The 15,253-nt window shown below is 41.4% G+C and overlaps 1 protein-coding gene and 1 pseudogene across 2 annotated transcripts in view; one reads left to right on the top strand and one right to left on the bottom strand.

Moving 5' to 3' along the window:
- The window catches only part of DNAI1 (dynein axonemal intermediate chain 1), a gene marked incomplete at both ends in the record, with an annotated part of 63,310 nt that overhangs the window by 7,729 nt on the left and 40,328 nt on the right, over positions 1-15,253 (top strand). Inside the window, 3 exons of the mRNA XM_079707047.1 lie at positions 11,460-11,492; positions 13,730-13,828; positions 13,992-14,072. Coding sequence (XP_079563173.1) covers positions 11,460-11,492; positions 13,730-13,828; positions 13,992-14,072 — 213 coding nt within the window. The remainder of the gene's footprint in view (positions 1-11,459; positions 11,493-13,729; positions 13,829-13,991; positions 14,073-15,253) is intronic.
- Positions 12,816-12,978, bottom strand: LOC307055184 (small ribosomal subunit protein eS27-like; annotated as a pseudogene). The gene has a single exon. The product of its transcript is annotated as a small ribosomal subunit protein eS27-like (transcript).

Below are 15,253 nucleotides of genomic sequence, written 5' to 3'. Positions count from 1 at the left end.
TGAAGACCGCGTGCCTAGAGCCCACACTCCACGACAAGAGAAGCCACCGCAATGAGAAGCCCACGCACCACAACAAAGAGTAGCCTCTGCTCGCCACAACTAGAGAAAGCCTGTGAGCAGCAACCAAGACCCAACACAGCCAAAAATAAATAAATAAAATTTAAAAAAAAAAAGGGTGGAGAATCTAAGCCCCAAAAATGGAAACAGTAGAAAAATAAATATCAGAAATGAAAAATTTATTGGCTGGGCCTAATAGTGAAAGTGAAGATGGATCCATTGAAATTATCCAATCTGAAGAACAGAGAAAAACAAGATTAAAAAACAAAAAAGACACAGATATAGAGAACAAACATATGGACACCAAGGGGGGAAAGCGGGGTGGTGGGGTGGGGGGTGATGAACTGAGAGATTGGGATTGACATGTATACACTAATATGTATAAAATAGATAACCAATAAGAACCTGTTGTATAAAAATAAATAAATAAAATTTAAAAAAAAAAGAGGGACTTCCCTGGTGGTGCAGTGGTTAAGAATCTGCCTGCCAATTCAGGGGACATGGGTTTGATCCCTGCTCCAGGAAGATCCCACATGCCTCAGAGCAACTAAGCCCCTGCGCCACAACTACTGAGCCTGCGGGCGCCCTAGAGCCCACGTGCCACAACTACTGAAGCCCGAGCACTCTAGGGCCTGCATGCTGCAACTACTGAGCCTGTGTGCCACAACTACTGAAGCCCACATACCTAGAGCCTGTGCTCTGCAACAAGAGAAGTCACCACAATGAGAAGAGTAGCCCACACACCACAACAAAGAGTAGCCCCCGCTCGCCGCAACTGGAGAAAGCCTGCGTGCAGCAACAAAGACCCAATGCAACCAAAAAATCAAAAAATAATACAAAAACAAACAAACAAAAAAAGAGCCTTAGTGACCTGTGGTAATATGTCATATATGTATCTGTAACTTGTAAGTAGTTGGAATTCCAGAAGGAAAAAGAGGAGGGGGAAAAATAGTTGAAGAAATAATGGTCAAAAATTTCTTAAATTTGTTGGAAAACATATAGTATTATCAAAAGCTCAGTGAGCCCCAAGCAGTATAAATACAAAGAAAACCACATGTAGTCCCCTCACAGTCAAAATACTGAAAGCCAAGGATAAAAATTAAATCCTGAAAGTAACCAGAGAAAAAATGACACAATTCATAGAGTGGGATAATATGATAGTGGCTGACTTCCCATTGTAAACAAGAGAAGTCAGAAGATAATGGAATGTCATAGTTTATGCACTGAAAGAAAACTACTGTCAAGCCAGAATTCTATATCCAACAAAAATATCCCTCAAAAAGAAGAGTTAAATAAATACATTTTCAGATAAACTAAAGCAGACAGAATTTGTCATCAGCAGAACTTCACTACAAGTAGTACAGACCAACATTCTTTAGGCTGAAGAAAAATGATACCTGATGGAAGCTCTATCTATGGGAAGGACCAAAAAGCACTGGTAATAGTAAATATGTGACTAAAGATAAAATACTAGATTTTTTTTGCTTCTATTAATTTTCTTAAAAGACATATGACTGTTTTTTTTTACATCTTTATTGGAATATAATTGCTTTACAATGGTGTGTTAGTTTCTACTTTATAACAAAGTGAATCAGTTATACATATACATATGTTCCCATATCTCTTCCCTCTTGCGTCTCCCTCCCTCCCACCCTCCCTATCCCACCCCTCTAGGTGGTCACAAAGCACCGAGCTGATCTCCCTGTGCTATGAGGCTGCTTCCCACTAGCTATCTATTATACGTTTGGTAGTGTATATATGTCCATGCCACTCTCTCGCTTTGTCACAGCTTACCCTTCCCCCTCCCCATATCCTCAAGTCCATTCTCTAGTAGGTCTGTGCAAAAATAACACCATTGTAAGGTGAAGCTTGTAATATATATAGAAATAAAATATGTGACAACAACAGGGCAAAGAAGAAGTTGTGGTGGTAAATAGAATTAAGATGTGATAAGGTTATTACATTGTGAAATATGAAGTGGTATCTTATTTATTCTTATTAGACTATAACAGGTTTAGGATGCAGATTATAAACCTTAGAGCAACCACTAGAAATTAATACAAAAAGGCACAGCTAAAAAGCCAATGGAGAAAATAAAATGAAATACTAAAACACTCAATTAACCCAAAAGAAGACAGAAGATGAACAGAGGTAAAAGCAGGTGAAAAATAGGAAACAAAGGGCAATATGGTAAAGACAACCACACCAACACTTTCAATTAAAAGGCAGAGTTTATCAAGCTAGGGGGGAAAAAAAGCAAGACCTAACTATATGCTGCTTATAAGAAATATAGTTTAAATGTAAAGACATAGAAAATTTGAAAATAAAGGAGTGGAAAAACACACCATGTAAATAGCAAGCATAAGAAAGCTGCATGGCTGTAGTATTATCAGAACTAAGTAGGCTTCAAGACCAGGAGTATTTCCAAAGACAAATAGGGACATTTCATAATGATAAAGTGTCGATTCAAGAGGTGATATAAAATCACAAAAGAGTATGTACCTATTAATAGCACTTTAAGATACGTAAATCAAAAACTGACAGAGCGGGCTTCCCTGGTGGCGCAGTGGTTGAGAGTCTGCCTGCCGATGCAGGGGACATGGGTTCGTGCCCCGCTCCAGGAAGATCCCACATGCCGCGGAGTGGCTGGGCCCGTGAGCCATGGCCGCTGAGCCTGCGCGTCCGGAGCCTGTGCTCCGCAACGGGAGAGGCCACAACAGTGAGAGGCCTGCATACCGCAAAAAAAAAAAAAAAAAAAGAAACTGACAGAGCTAAAGGGAGACATAGAAAAATATACAATGACAGTTGGAGATTTAACACTCTTCTCTCAGTAATTGAAAGATGTAGATCTGTTAACCAACTTGACCTAATTAATATAGAACCCAAGAACTGCACAATGTTCAAAAAATAGACCATACACTGGGATGTACAATAAGTCTCAATACATTTCAAAAGATTAATATCTTACAGATTTTCATTCAATTCAAATTCAACATTCATCCATGTCAGAAAGAATCTCAGCAAACTAAGAATAGTTTGACCAAAATGGAATTAAATTAAAAATAAATAGCAGTATCCTTTAAATCCCCAAATAGGTATTAAAGAATGCCCTTCTAAATGTAAAAAAAAAAGTGCAAGGGAAACTAGAAAACGTTTTTAATTGGATGGTAATGAAAATATAACATCACAAATTGGGGGGTCATGCTGAAGTTGTACTTAATGAAAATGTATAGTTTTTTTTTTTTCTGCGGTACGCAGGCCTCTCACTGCTGTAGCCTCTCCCGTTGCGGAGCACAGGCTCCGGACGCCCAGGCTCAGTGGCCATGGCTCACAGGCCCAGCCGCTCCGCAGCATGTGGGATCTTCCCGGACCGGGGCACGAACCCGTGTCTCCTGCATCGGCAGGCGGACTCTCAACCACTGCACCACCAGAGAAGCCTGAAAATGTATAGTTTTAAATGCCGATTTCAGAAAAGATTTAAAATCAGTGTTCTAAGTTTCTATCTTAAGAAAACAGAAAAAGATGAGCAAATTAAATCCAGAATAATAGAAGTAAAATCTATTCATCACTTCTATTTATTTTATTAATTTATTCATTTATCTCATTGTTTCATAGAAACAATGAGGAAAAACAATAGAGAAAATTAACAAAGTCAGAAGTTGGTTCTTTGAAAGGATTGATAAAATTGAGAAAACTTAGCAAGGCTCATCAAGAGAAAAAGAAAACACAACAGCCAATATCAGGAATGAAAAGTGAGATATCACTACAGATTGTACAGATATTAAAAAGGATAGTAAAGGAATATTATCAACAACTTTATGGCAATAAATTCAACAACTTGAATGGACAAATTTATTGAAAAACACAGTTTGCCTTAATTGACACAAAAAGAAATGGAAAATATAAAGACCATACTTACTTAAAGAAATATTCATAATTTAAAACCTTCCCACAAAGAAACTCCAGGCCAAATGGTTTCACTGATGAATTCTATCAAATATGTAAGGAATAAATAACACCAGTCTTACACAAAGTCTTAGAGAAAATAGAGGAGAAGGGAACGAGTCCCAACTTACTTGATGATGTTGGTGTAACTCTGATATCAAAATCAAAGCTATTTCAAGAAAAGAGAAGGATAGGCCAATACCCCTCATGAACATAAATGCAAAACAATCTGACAAAATATTAGCATATCTGTTCCAGCAATATATGAAAAGAATAATATATCTGACCAAGTGAGGTTTATCCCAGTAAGACAAAGTTAGCTCAACAGTAAATACCCAATCAATATATTTCTTCACATTAACAGAAAAAAAGGAGAAAAGCCATATGACAAATCATAATAGATTCAGAAAAGAAGTTGACGAAACTCAACATCCACCCACAGAAGATTAGAATAAGGGCCAAATTAGATGATGCACTCCAAAGTGTTTAGTAAACTGAAAGGTGCTGTATGAAGGGAAGGTATTTTTTTAAAATATTTATTTATTTATTTTTGGCTGCGTTGGGTCTTAGTTGCGGCATGCGGGATCTTCGTTGAGGCATGCGGGATCTTTCGCTGCGGCTCACAGGCTTCTCTCTAGTTGTGGTCTGTGGGTTTTCTCTTCTCTAGTTGTGGTGTGCAGGCTCCAGGGCACGTAGTTTGCGGCACGCAGGCTCTCTAGTTGAGGTGCATGAGCTCAGTAGTTGTGGCGCATGGGCTTAGTTGCCCCGCAGCATGTGGGATCTTAGTTCCCTGACCAGGAATCAAACCCGCATCCCCTGCCTTGTAAGGTGGATTCTCTACCACTGGACAACCAGGGAAGTTCTAAGGGAAGGTATTTTTATTTTCATCCCTCTGTTGTGACACCCTGAGATTTATAGCTTCCTTTCTGATAAGGATTCATGGGACCCGGACAACACTCTTTTCAGCTATTCAATAAATGCCCTCAGAATGAGACTCAATTGCCATGTACAGCAGACCATGATAGAATAGTAAAATAATAACACTGCCACTGTTACTTTAGTGCTTACTGAGTGCTGGGCTCTGAGTAAGGTTCTCATCATGCATTGTTTTATTTTATCCTCACAGCAAATCTGAGGTGGGCACTAATATTTTTCTCTACCTTACAAATGAGAGAATGAGGATTAGGGACTAAATACCTTGCTCAAGGTCACACATGTAGTTCATGGCAGAGTCAGGAATCCAGCCAAGGCTAACTCTAGAGCTTCAGATTTTAAACCCTACCCCGCCTTGCCTTCTGTAGCCTTTTCTGGGAAGAGTCCCATAGCGTTGGCTTCTTCCCTCTTGGGCTTCCAAGGAGCCATGAGCTTGGTCTCATGTTCCTTTGTCAGCATTCTGAGCACTGTGCTAACACTGCATTAATAGGAAAAAAAAAAAAAAACCCTCTTTAACTGTATTAATTTTTTAAATTCTTAATTAGCATTTTAAATTATAAAAGTAATGCACATTCACTTTTAAACTAGAGAAAGCCCACGCACAGCAACAAAGACCCAACGCAGCCAAAAAAAAAAAAAAAGTAATGAACATTCACTTTTAAAATATTAAAACCATGAGAATGAGTATAAGGTGAACAGTACTGGTTCCCTTCCCCACAATTTCCCAGTCACATTCCCTGAACCCAATTACTGTCAACAGAATCTATATATTCTTCCAGAAATTTTGTATGTATATCCAAATACACATACACACACATTCTTAAAGTAAGCAGATGGGTCATCTGTTTATGTAACTTGCTTTTTTATTTAACAATAAAAAAGCTTGGAGAGCTTTCCATAATAATACATAAAAATTTACCTCATTCTTTTAAAAATATGCATAATATCCCATTGAATGGCTATACCATAATTTATTTAACTAGGCCCCTATCAATGAATATTTAGGTTTTTTCCCATTGTAAAAATATCACAAAGATGGTTCCGTGAGCAATTTTGTACATATATCTTATGCATATGTATTAGTATTTCTATAGGAAAAATGCAAGAAAGCAGAGTTGCTGAGTTGAAGGGTATCTGCATTTGAAATTTTGGAAGGTATTGCCAAATAACACTATAAAAATTTTGTGTCCGTTGGCATACCCACAGCAGTGTATGATAGTGCCTGTTACCTTCATCTAGTGTTTCAAAATTTTGAGATCTCTTTCAACTATACTTATTGAGCACCTTCTGTGTGCTTGAGACACTGCACTAGGCTCAAGGATTTGAAGGGCAGTTGATGTAGCTGGAGGAAGATTTCTTGGTGAATTACTGTTCCTTTGGGACTAAGAGCTTTTACCCTTTTAGAAACGGAAACTGCAAGCTGGTGAGGTATTTAGTTTCAATTTAGCTTAATGGAAACCTGTTAGTGAGTTTTAAAATAAGGACCAAGACAACTGAAATGGTAAACGGGAGTCTCCTGGGCCCCAGGAAGGAGGATGCAGTGTCTGTGGGTTTGCACACTTCGAAGATCTGTTCTTTCCAGGAACAAACAAGTTTCAGCATTGAACTCTTGGGTGGACATGTGAGCTGTTGAAGCCTTTTAGTCATCCCTAGGGCAAGTGCTTCCTAGTAAGCAAAGGGCCACACAGATCCCCTGTGGCTGATGGCAGAGCAGGGTCTATAAATGGGAATAATAATGCTACAAACTATCATTTATTGGGCACAGACTCTGGCCAGGCACCACACTATGCATTTTATGTGTGTTGACTCATTTAGTCCTCATAACAGGCCTGTGACTGTCTTCAGAGGGTATTTTTATGATGCCCATTTAAAAGATAAGGATACTGGCTTCCCTGTTGGCACAGTGGTTAAGAATCCGCCTGCCAATGCAGGGGACAGGGGTTCGAGCCCGCGAAGATCCCACATGCCGCGGAGCAACTAAGCCTGTGCTCCACAATTACTGAGACTGCGCTCTACAGCCCGTGATCCACAACTACAGAGCCCTCATGCTGCAACTACTGAAGCCCGCACGCCTAGCACCTGCGCACCGCAACAAAGAGTAGCCCCCTGCTCACCACAGCTAGAGAAAGCCCGCACGCAGCAAGGAAGACCCAATGCAGCCATAAATAAATAAATAAATAAAATTTAAAGAAAAGATAAGGATACTGAGGTTCAGAGAAGACAAGTAATTGCCTAGAGTCATAGACCTAGCAGATGGCAGAGAAGGGACTCAAACCCAGGTATGGTTGACTTCAAAGCCCATATTTGGGCCCCATGGGTACATCTGATCACATATTTGTTTTTTATATTTATTTATTTATTTATTTATTTATTTATTATTATTATTATTTTTTTTTTTTTTTTGCGGTACGCGGGCCTCTCACTGTTGTGACCTCTCCCGCTGTGGAGCACAGTCTCCGGACGCGCAGGCTCAGTGGCCATGGCTCACGGGCCCAGCCGCTCCGCGGCATGTGGGATCTTCCCGGACCGGGGCACGAACCCATGTCCCCTGCATCAGCAGGAGGACTCTCAACCACTGTGCCACCAGGGAAGCCCACATATTTGTTTTTTAAATGTTATATCTTTATGTTAGGGAGCAGCTTAATAATTTTCAATCTCCTTACTTACCCCTAAAATATGTTAAGGGACAAATGGGTTGCTTATACTGTGCAGTAAGTCATATACCAAAACAAGTCTAAGTGCAGATAAATGCCCAGTCAGTGGCAAAAATGATCATCTGTTACATTGACCAGAATTTTCATTTTCAAAGCGCCCTTCCATGGCTGTGGCAGGAAAAGCATTGGAGATGACGTGGATGCTGTGTTAGGGATTTTGGGATTCAACTCTTGGGTGATGGGGAGCCCTTTAGAGGCTTTAAAGCAGGAGAGTGATCAAGTTTATGTTTTAGGAAGATCACTTATAGTAATTAAGAGTTTGGTTCAAATTCTGGTCACCTTTGGGTCAGTTGCTTGATCTCACTATGCCTCAGGGTCCTCATCTGTAAAATAGGAAGAATGATAGCTCCGTCCCCATAAGGTGGTTGTGAAGATTAAGTGAGACCATGTACATGATCTTAGTAAATGACTGGCCCAGAGTAAGTGCTCAATAGCTGAAAATGGTGACAGATATAATTATCAGAGTGGAGAGAAACTGGAGTTAGGGAAATCAAATATAGTTTGGCAAGAGGGAGTAAGGGCATGAGTTAAGGGGGTATGAATGGAGAGGATAGTTATAAAGAGTTAAAGTGACAGAATTGTTAGACTTTGAAATAACGCTAGTAAGAGGGTGAATAAAAGGCAGGTATCTGATGGCTCCCAGTTTCCAACCTGGGTGCCGGAATGGTGGTACACTTGAGTGAGATAGGAAATACTGGAGGAGATGCAAGTTTGGGGTGGAAAAAGAACATAATGTGCTTGGTTTTTAAGATACTGAGTTTGAGTACTCTGTCACCAATTTGAACATGAGGTTCTAGAAAATCTAAGCTACAGAAATAGATTTTGAGCTTCATCACAAAGTGGAAAATGAATCTATGTGTGGGGATGAGAGCACCCAAGGGGAGTGTGTAGAAATAGAAGACTAGGGGGTGAAGCACACATTCTTGGAAGGGTCAAGGATATTGAGAAAGAACTATTGGAGGGGCTGGTGACATGGAAATGGAGGTGGAGAAGAAGTTTCTAGAAGGAGTGAGGGAGCCCTCAGCAATGTCAGGTCCTGTAAGAGAACTCTAGGCAGCTGAGTCATTACCAGTGCCTGCCCCCAGGATGCTCACACCAAAATCTGTAACAATGAGAATAGAAAAATGCTCTACTATGAAGGAGTTCAGGCTGGGACATCTGTTATCCCATTGATCACCAGGTTTACTTTGACTGCCGTGATGGTCTCGCCGGGGCATTTTCTCTTCCTGCACCACTCCTCCATAGACTCCTTCCTTGACTTAATAGAATAAGTGGAATGACCTATCCAAGAGTAGAGGATCTTCATGTGGTCAGTGTATTAGAATGGGGGACCTCCCTTGCTGGAGTCTCCCAGCTGCCTCTGATGTGCACCGCAGTATTATGTTTCTTTTCATAATACTATCCCCTTTTGTACACCAAAACCCAGAGACAACAGAGTGTCTATTTGAAGTTACATTTCATCCTTCATCTCACAACAGCCAATGCTTATGGTGGTGACGGGAGGTGGGGCAGAGCCTTGCTCAGAGTGAAGACAGGAAGAATAGAGGGAAGTAGGAGAAAGGTCAGGGTTAGATAATGGACTAGGAGGCTAGTTGGGTAGGGTTTGGTTAGGCAGAGATAGTGGGAGCAGGGAGAGAGAAGGGGAAGGTGGCATCCTTGGCAAGAGGAAAGGTAAAAGCAGAGGTGGGAAAGCAGAGGCCAAGCTCAGGAAATGTGAGTAGCCTTGCTGGGCTGCATCTCAGAGTGGCGAGGGAGCAGGCTGGAATGGAGATGTGGAGCCGGATGACAGAGTTCTGAGGGCCAGAGGAGGGACTTTGGGCTTTCTTCTTCTGCGGTTTGACAGCTTCGGGGAAGAACCATCAAAAGCTTTTCAGGAATTCAGCCTTGTCTGTCTCAGACTTCTCCTTCTGGAAGACCAAGGGCCCAAAGTGGCAACCTGACATTCAATCTCCTTTGCCATGGTTGGGAAGTCAGGACTGTAGCTGATTTCACTGGCCTGTTTTTCATTTATTGTAGTGTGGCTTTTATAGTATGTTAATTGAAATATTTCCAACTGCCAAAAACAATTACACTCAAATTGCCCTGTCAGTTCTTTTATTGCCAGATAAATGTTTTACAGACATATTTACGGGGGGCAATGGTAACTGGATCTCGTTTCCTACTTAAGGCTGGCAGCTTGGGCTGGGGTTGGCCCTCCAGTACTCTGCTGTGGGCCAGAAAGCTGTTGGATGTTACGACGCTTCCATCTCTTTACCTTAGGGATCAGAGGCTCTTCAAAGGAAGGCAGCTTTCTGGCTCATGTGGCTTAGCCTCAGAGAAGGGTTCTCATCTCTGGAAACCTTGGCAACCTGGCAGAAATCTGAATCCTGCCGCCTGCCCTACCAGCAACAATCCCTGCCCAAGCTGAGACATGCCCTTCTCTCCCCCTGGAATCCTTTTCCCCTCCACCATCAAAGCCTCTCCCACAGACCCTGCCACGGAAGAGTTGTGAGGCCCTTTCCATCTAACTCACTCACTTTGCATTTTGGAAACCAAGGCCCAGAGACCTCCCCAAGATCACACAGGTGGTCAGCAAGAGCTGGGAGCCGAGGTCTCTGCCCAGTGTGCCATGCTGCCACCAACATGTGCTCTTTGGCTTCTCTGCTAGCTTGACCCCTCCTTCAGGGCTCTAGACCTCCTTCTTCCAAGAGCCCCTCCCTCACATCTCCAGCCTCCACTGATCTCCCTCTTGCTCCATCATCTGAAACAACTGTTTGTTCAGTGCATATACTGCAGGGTTTTGGTTTGTTTGTTTGGGGGAACATTTTACTATCTCTGTTATTGTTCTGCTCTTGCAATTGTACATGCTGCTTTCTTCATCTGAAAAGCCTTTCTGAAAAACATTTTCTCCACTTGGACGACCCATACTTTTCTTTTGATACTGAGCTAAGAAATAGCCACCTTGGGGAAACTTTCTTGTGCACCCAGGCTGGGTAGGTGCCTCTGTGCATTCCTATAGCACCCTGGTCACACGTCTCTACTGCTGGCACAGAGCAGACTTTCAAAAGAACATATGCTGAGTGAGTAAATAAGGAGCACTGATCACACTCATCGGTCCTCCACGGACCCTGAGCAAACGTGGGTAGGGACCTCATCTCTCGTCATCTTTGTCCCACTGCTTAGGTTATTCCCCGACCATAAGTAGATGCTCAAGAAATGTTTATCAAGATGAATCAAGCATGCTGCTCTTGAGAACATAAAATTTTAGCATGTTAGAATTGGAAGGTCATCATATCCAATCTTATGCATTTTATTGATGAGGAAACAGGCTAAGGAAAAATATTTTTCCCAGGGTCATGATTACTAATGGGTTTGATGACATTCATTCATGTATTCAATAAGTATTTTGAACACCTACTATATTCTGAGACAGCAGCGTACAAAACAAAGTACCCAAACCTTCATCATAAACAAATGTTTATGGATATAACCTGCCTTCAAAATCCTCTTAATGCCTAGTATGGAGCTGAGCACTTAGTATATAGTTTTAAAAAATGTTTGTTGAACTAGTTGCAAATAAGAAATGCCAGGCGCTAAGTCACCTGGTTGCTCTTCCTGGGTCAGTCCCACTGATGCTGGAATCAGGTTGCCTCAGATATAGAACTTCCTTGGCTGGGCACCTGTTACCAAGTCTCACTGTTTGTGAGACTTGGGGAAGTTCAATGTCCCTTGTCTTTGAGGTCCCTGGGCAGAAGCCCCCCGTAATACTGTTTTTGACATTCCCATGGAGATTCACTTATGACTTACCTTCTGTTTCTGTTCTTTTTTCAGGGCGTCAACGTGGGCAGAGGAGCCAGGAAGAGAGTAAGTGCTGAGACCACACAGTTTCTCAGCGAGAAGCTAATAGCATTTCTTCTGTTGAAATATTAGCTATATATTTTTAAAGAAAAGCAAAAAGAACACTAATATCACCCTTAAGCCTATCACCCCGGGAAACCTCTTAGTTAACGTAGGATGCTATATCCTCCCAGATATTTCTATGCATATATAAAAATTACATGTATTTATTTTTATTTTTTTAATATATTTATTTATTTATTTATGGCTGCATTGGGTCTTTGTTGCTCCGCGCGGGCTTTCTCTAGTTGCTGCGAGCGCGGGCTACTCTTCATTGCAGTGTGTGGACTTCAGTAGTTGTGGCATGTGGGCTCAGTAGTTTTGGCTCAGGGGCTCTAGAGCGCAGGCTCAGTAGTTGTGGTGCACAGGCTTAGCTGCTTCGTGGCATGTGGGATATTCCCAGACCAGGGCTCGAACCCATGTCCCCTGCATTGGCCGGCGGATTCTACTTTTTTTTTTTTTTTAGTAAATATATTTATTTATTTATTTTTGGCTGCGTTAGGTCTTCATTGCAGTGCGTGGGCTTCTCATTACGGTGGCTTCTCTTGTTGCAGAGCATGGGCTCTAGGTGCACGGGCTTCAGTAGTTGTGGCTCACAAGATCTAGAGCGCAGGCTCAGTAGCTGTGACGCACAGGCTTAGTTGCTCCGCGGCATGTGGGATCTTCCCGGACCAGGGCTCAAACCCGTGTCCTGTGCATTAGCAGGTGGATTCTGAACCACTGCGCCACCAAGGAAGCCCCTTTATTTTTAAATAGAATCAAACTGTATGTTATTTTACAATCTGTTTTTTACATAATATATTTAGAGTACTTTCCATTGCCAATAAATATACTTTCATAGCATCATTTAAAATTACTGCATAATATTTTACCATGTGCTCATTAAGGCCATTCCATAATTTTGTTCAACCATGCCCCACTGTTGGACATTTAAATATTTCCTCTTTACCACAATTATGATCAATCCTCCAACAAACATTCATGCATTTAAATCTTTAGGCATATCCTCTGTTATTTCTTACTATAAATTCCTATACATAGAAATTTGGGTCAAAAAGTATAAATACTTGTTAGGCTTTTGATAAATATTTCCAAATTGCTCTTTAGAAAGGTTGTACTAATTTATGGATGTCCATTTTCCCACAACCTTGCCAACGCTGAATATTGGTTTTGTTTGTTTGTTTTGGATTTAGTTTTCACCAGTTTTTGTTTTGTTTTGCTTTGTTTGTTTGTTGTATCCAAAATGTATTGATTGGGATGGTTTCCCATTCATTTTGATTCAGGGTGCTTTTAGTGCTGCTTCTGTCTGAAGGTGCATCCTTCTGTAAGCCTTGCTTTTTCTCCTGCAGGCTGGCAGAGGACAGTAGAGCAGCCAATACACAAAACTACTGTGGGTGCATGTTGGCTAAAGATGGTGGGTGATTTTATAGCATCCTGGGCATTTCACATCCATGAAGTAGGAATTTGGGCTCTGCACCAGGTGCTTCTTTTTGTGTTTCCTCTTCTCTTCTAGAGAGGGATGAAGGAGATCCTCTGCATGTTCTCGTGAGGAGGTGGTCACCACCCTTCACCAGTTTTATAGTGAAAAAATTGCATTGTTTTATTTTGCATATCTTTGATTGCCAGTGAGGGTGAATATTTTTTATTATGTCATGGGTCACTTTGGCAAGGTATTTAACTGTCTATTGGGGTAGGGGAAAACTAGTTCTAGATTTTTTTGCTCCAAGGTTTTGATGGGACTATGAGGCTTAAAGTTACCAAGTACTGGGAGTATTGCTGTAAGATTAACCTTAAGGTGGCAAGTTGGAAGGTAAAATGTGAATTAGAGTTGAAGTAGCTTAAAGAACAGCTGGGTGTCATTTCACAGTTGGTCCTGGCTATTAGCATCCAGGCTGTATGGGAAGCAGTAAGGAGGAACCAGCGTTTCTGGTCCCACTACTGGGGCCAAAGACCCACCACAATATTCCAGCTAAGTCCAGGGCCACAGGGCTGAGGTGGCCATGATCTTCCAGGCAATGAGAACTCTGGCCTGAGCAGTTCCTTCGGGCTCTTCCGTGAGTGGTCTGACGCATGTTTCGTGTTCTATGTATTGGGACAGAGCTTGGCTTCTGGGAGGATCTGTGAATGAAAGGGCTTTCTGCAGCACTGCTTGCTTGTCTAAGCAGGTCAGGCACTCTGGATTCTCACATGAGGTTTTTGTCCAGGATGAAGATTCAGGGACCAAAGGAGGGGAAGGGACAGATGAATGGGCCCAGTCCAAAGCCACAGTTAGACCCCCTGACCAGCTGGATTTGACTGATGCAGTAAGTAAGCAACATCCTACCCTCGCTCCTTCCACCTCCTCCAGCCTCAGAGATGTATTCTGCCCAGAACTTAGGTTGTGAGATGTCTGCTGACACCCCGGGGAATCATCAGAGGGGGTGGGGGCCCTCTACATTTGACCCTGTTGGTATTTCTCTCCCTTAGGAGCTAAAGGAGGAGTTCACCCGGATTCTGACAGCCAACAACCCACATGCACCCCAGAACATCGTCAGGTACAGCTTCAAAGTAAGTCATCCTCTCTGGGGCAGGGGCCTCTAGGTGCTTCTTGCCTTGGTGACTTGCTGTGTTGCAAAAGCCTCTCAGCTGTCATAGAGATCACCTTTAAACTGAGGTCTTTGGCTGGAACCCTGAGATTTTACATGGAGTTTTCCAGAGATTTTTGAAGTTTCTTTATGAATCTCCCTTCATTCTCGCTAAAGTGCCCTGAAGAGCCACTCTTTTCAGGAATCCTGAAGTGAATAATTTGGTAGGAAAAATACTTTTCCAGTGTATACAGTGTGTTTGTCACTAACATCAACTGTTGGGTCTCCAGAAGCCAGTGTGCCAGTGTCAGGTCCTATATTAGAACTTTTACATAGGATATCTCATTTAATCCTCAGGTTTCTTTGATATAGGAACTATTTTTATCTTTATTTTATAGAAACCAAAGATAAATTAGATAAAACAAATTACAAAAGTCACACAGCCAGGATTCAAAGCAAAATTTGAACTAGTTTGATTGACTCTAAAGCAACATTACACTGCTTCTTTAAAAAAGAAGTATACATATATATATACATATACATATCTATACATACACACACACACATACAGAGTTTTGAATATATAATAGAAATCTAGAAACCCATGGTACTAATTTTAAGAGTCAAAAGAGCAATGAAAATACAATGGAAATTAAACCTCCCTCTCCTGTCCCTTTCCTTGGGGACAACTACTATTAGCAGTTTCTTTCTCTTTTTTAAAAACAGTTTTATTGAGATAAAATTTACATATTGAGATAAAATCACCCATTTATTTTTTTAAAAGATGGTATTTAGTTTTTAATTATTAGTGTTTAAGAATTTTATGATATTTGCTGCATTAGCAGATATTCTCTAGTATTAGAAAAATATATTAAAAGATCATTGTGTCTTATCCAGTCAATCATCCATTTTAAAGTGTATAATTCAATGGCTTTTAGTATATTCACAGGTTATGCAACTATCACCACAATCGATTTTAGAACATTTTCATTTCCCCCAAAAGAAACCCCATACCTCTTAGCTGTCACTCCCCAGTCCTCCATTCCTTCCAGCCTTAGGCAACCACTAATCCATTTTCCAGCTCTACAGATTTGCCTGTTCTGGACATTTCATAAAAAGAGAATCAGGGCTTCCCTGGTGGCGCAGTGGTTGAGAATCTACCTG

Source organism: Hyperoodon ampullatus (assembly GCF_949752795.1).
Source record: "Hyperoodon ampullatus genome assembly, chromosome: 6".
Lineage (NCBI taxonomy): Eukaryota > Metazoa > Chordata > Mammalia > Artiodactyla > Ziphiidae > Hyperoodon > Hyperoodon ampullatus.
This window is presented reverse-complemented; position numbering and strand designations above follow the sequence as displayed.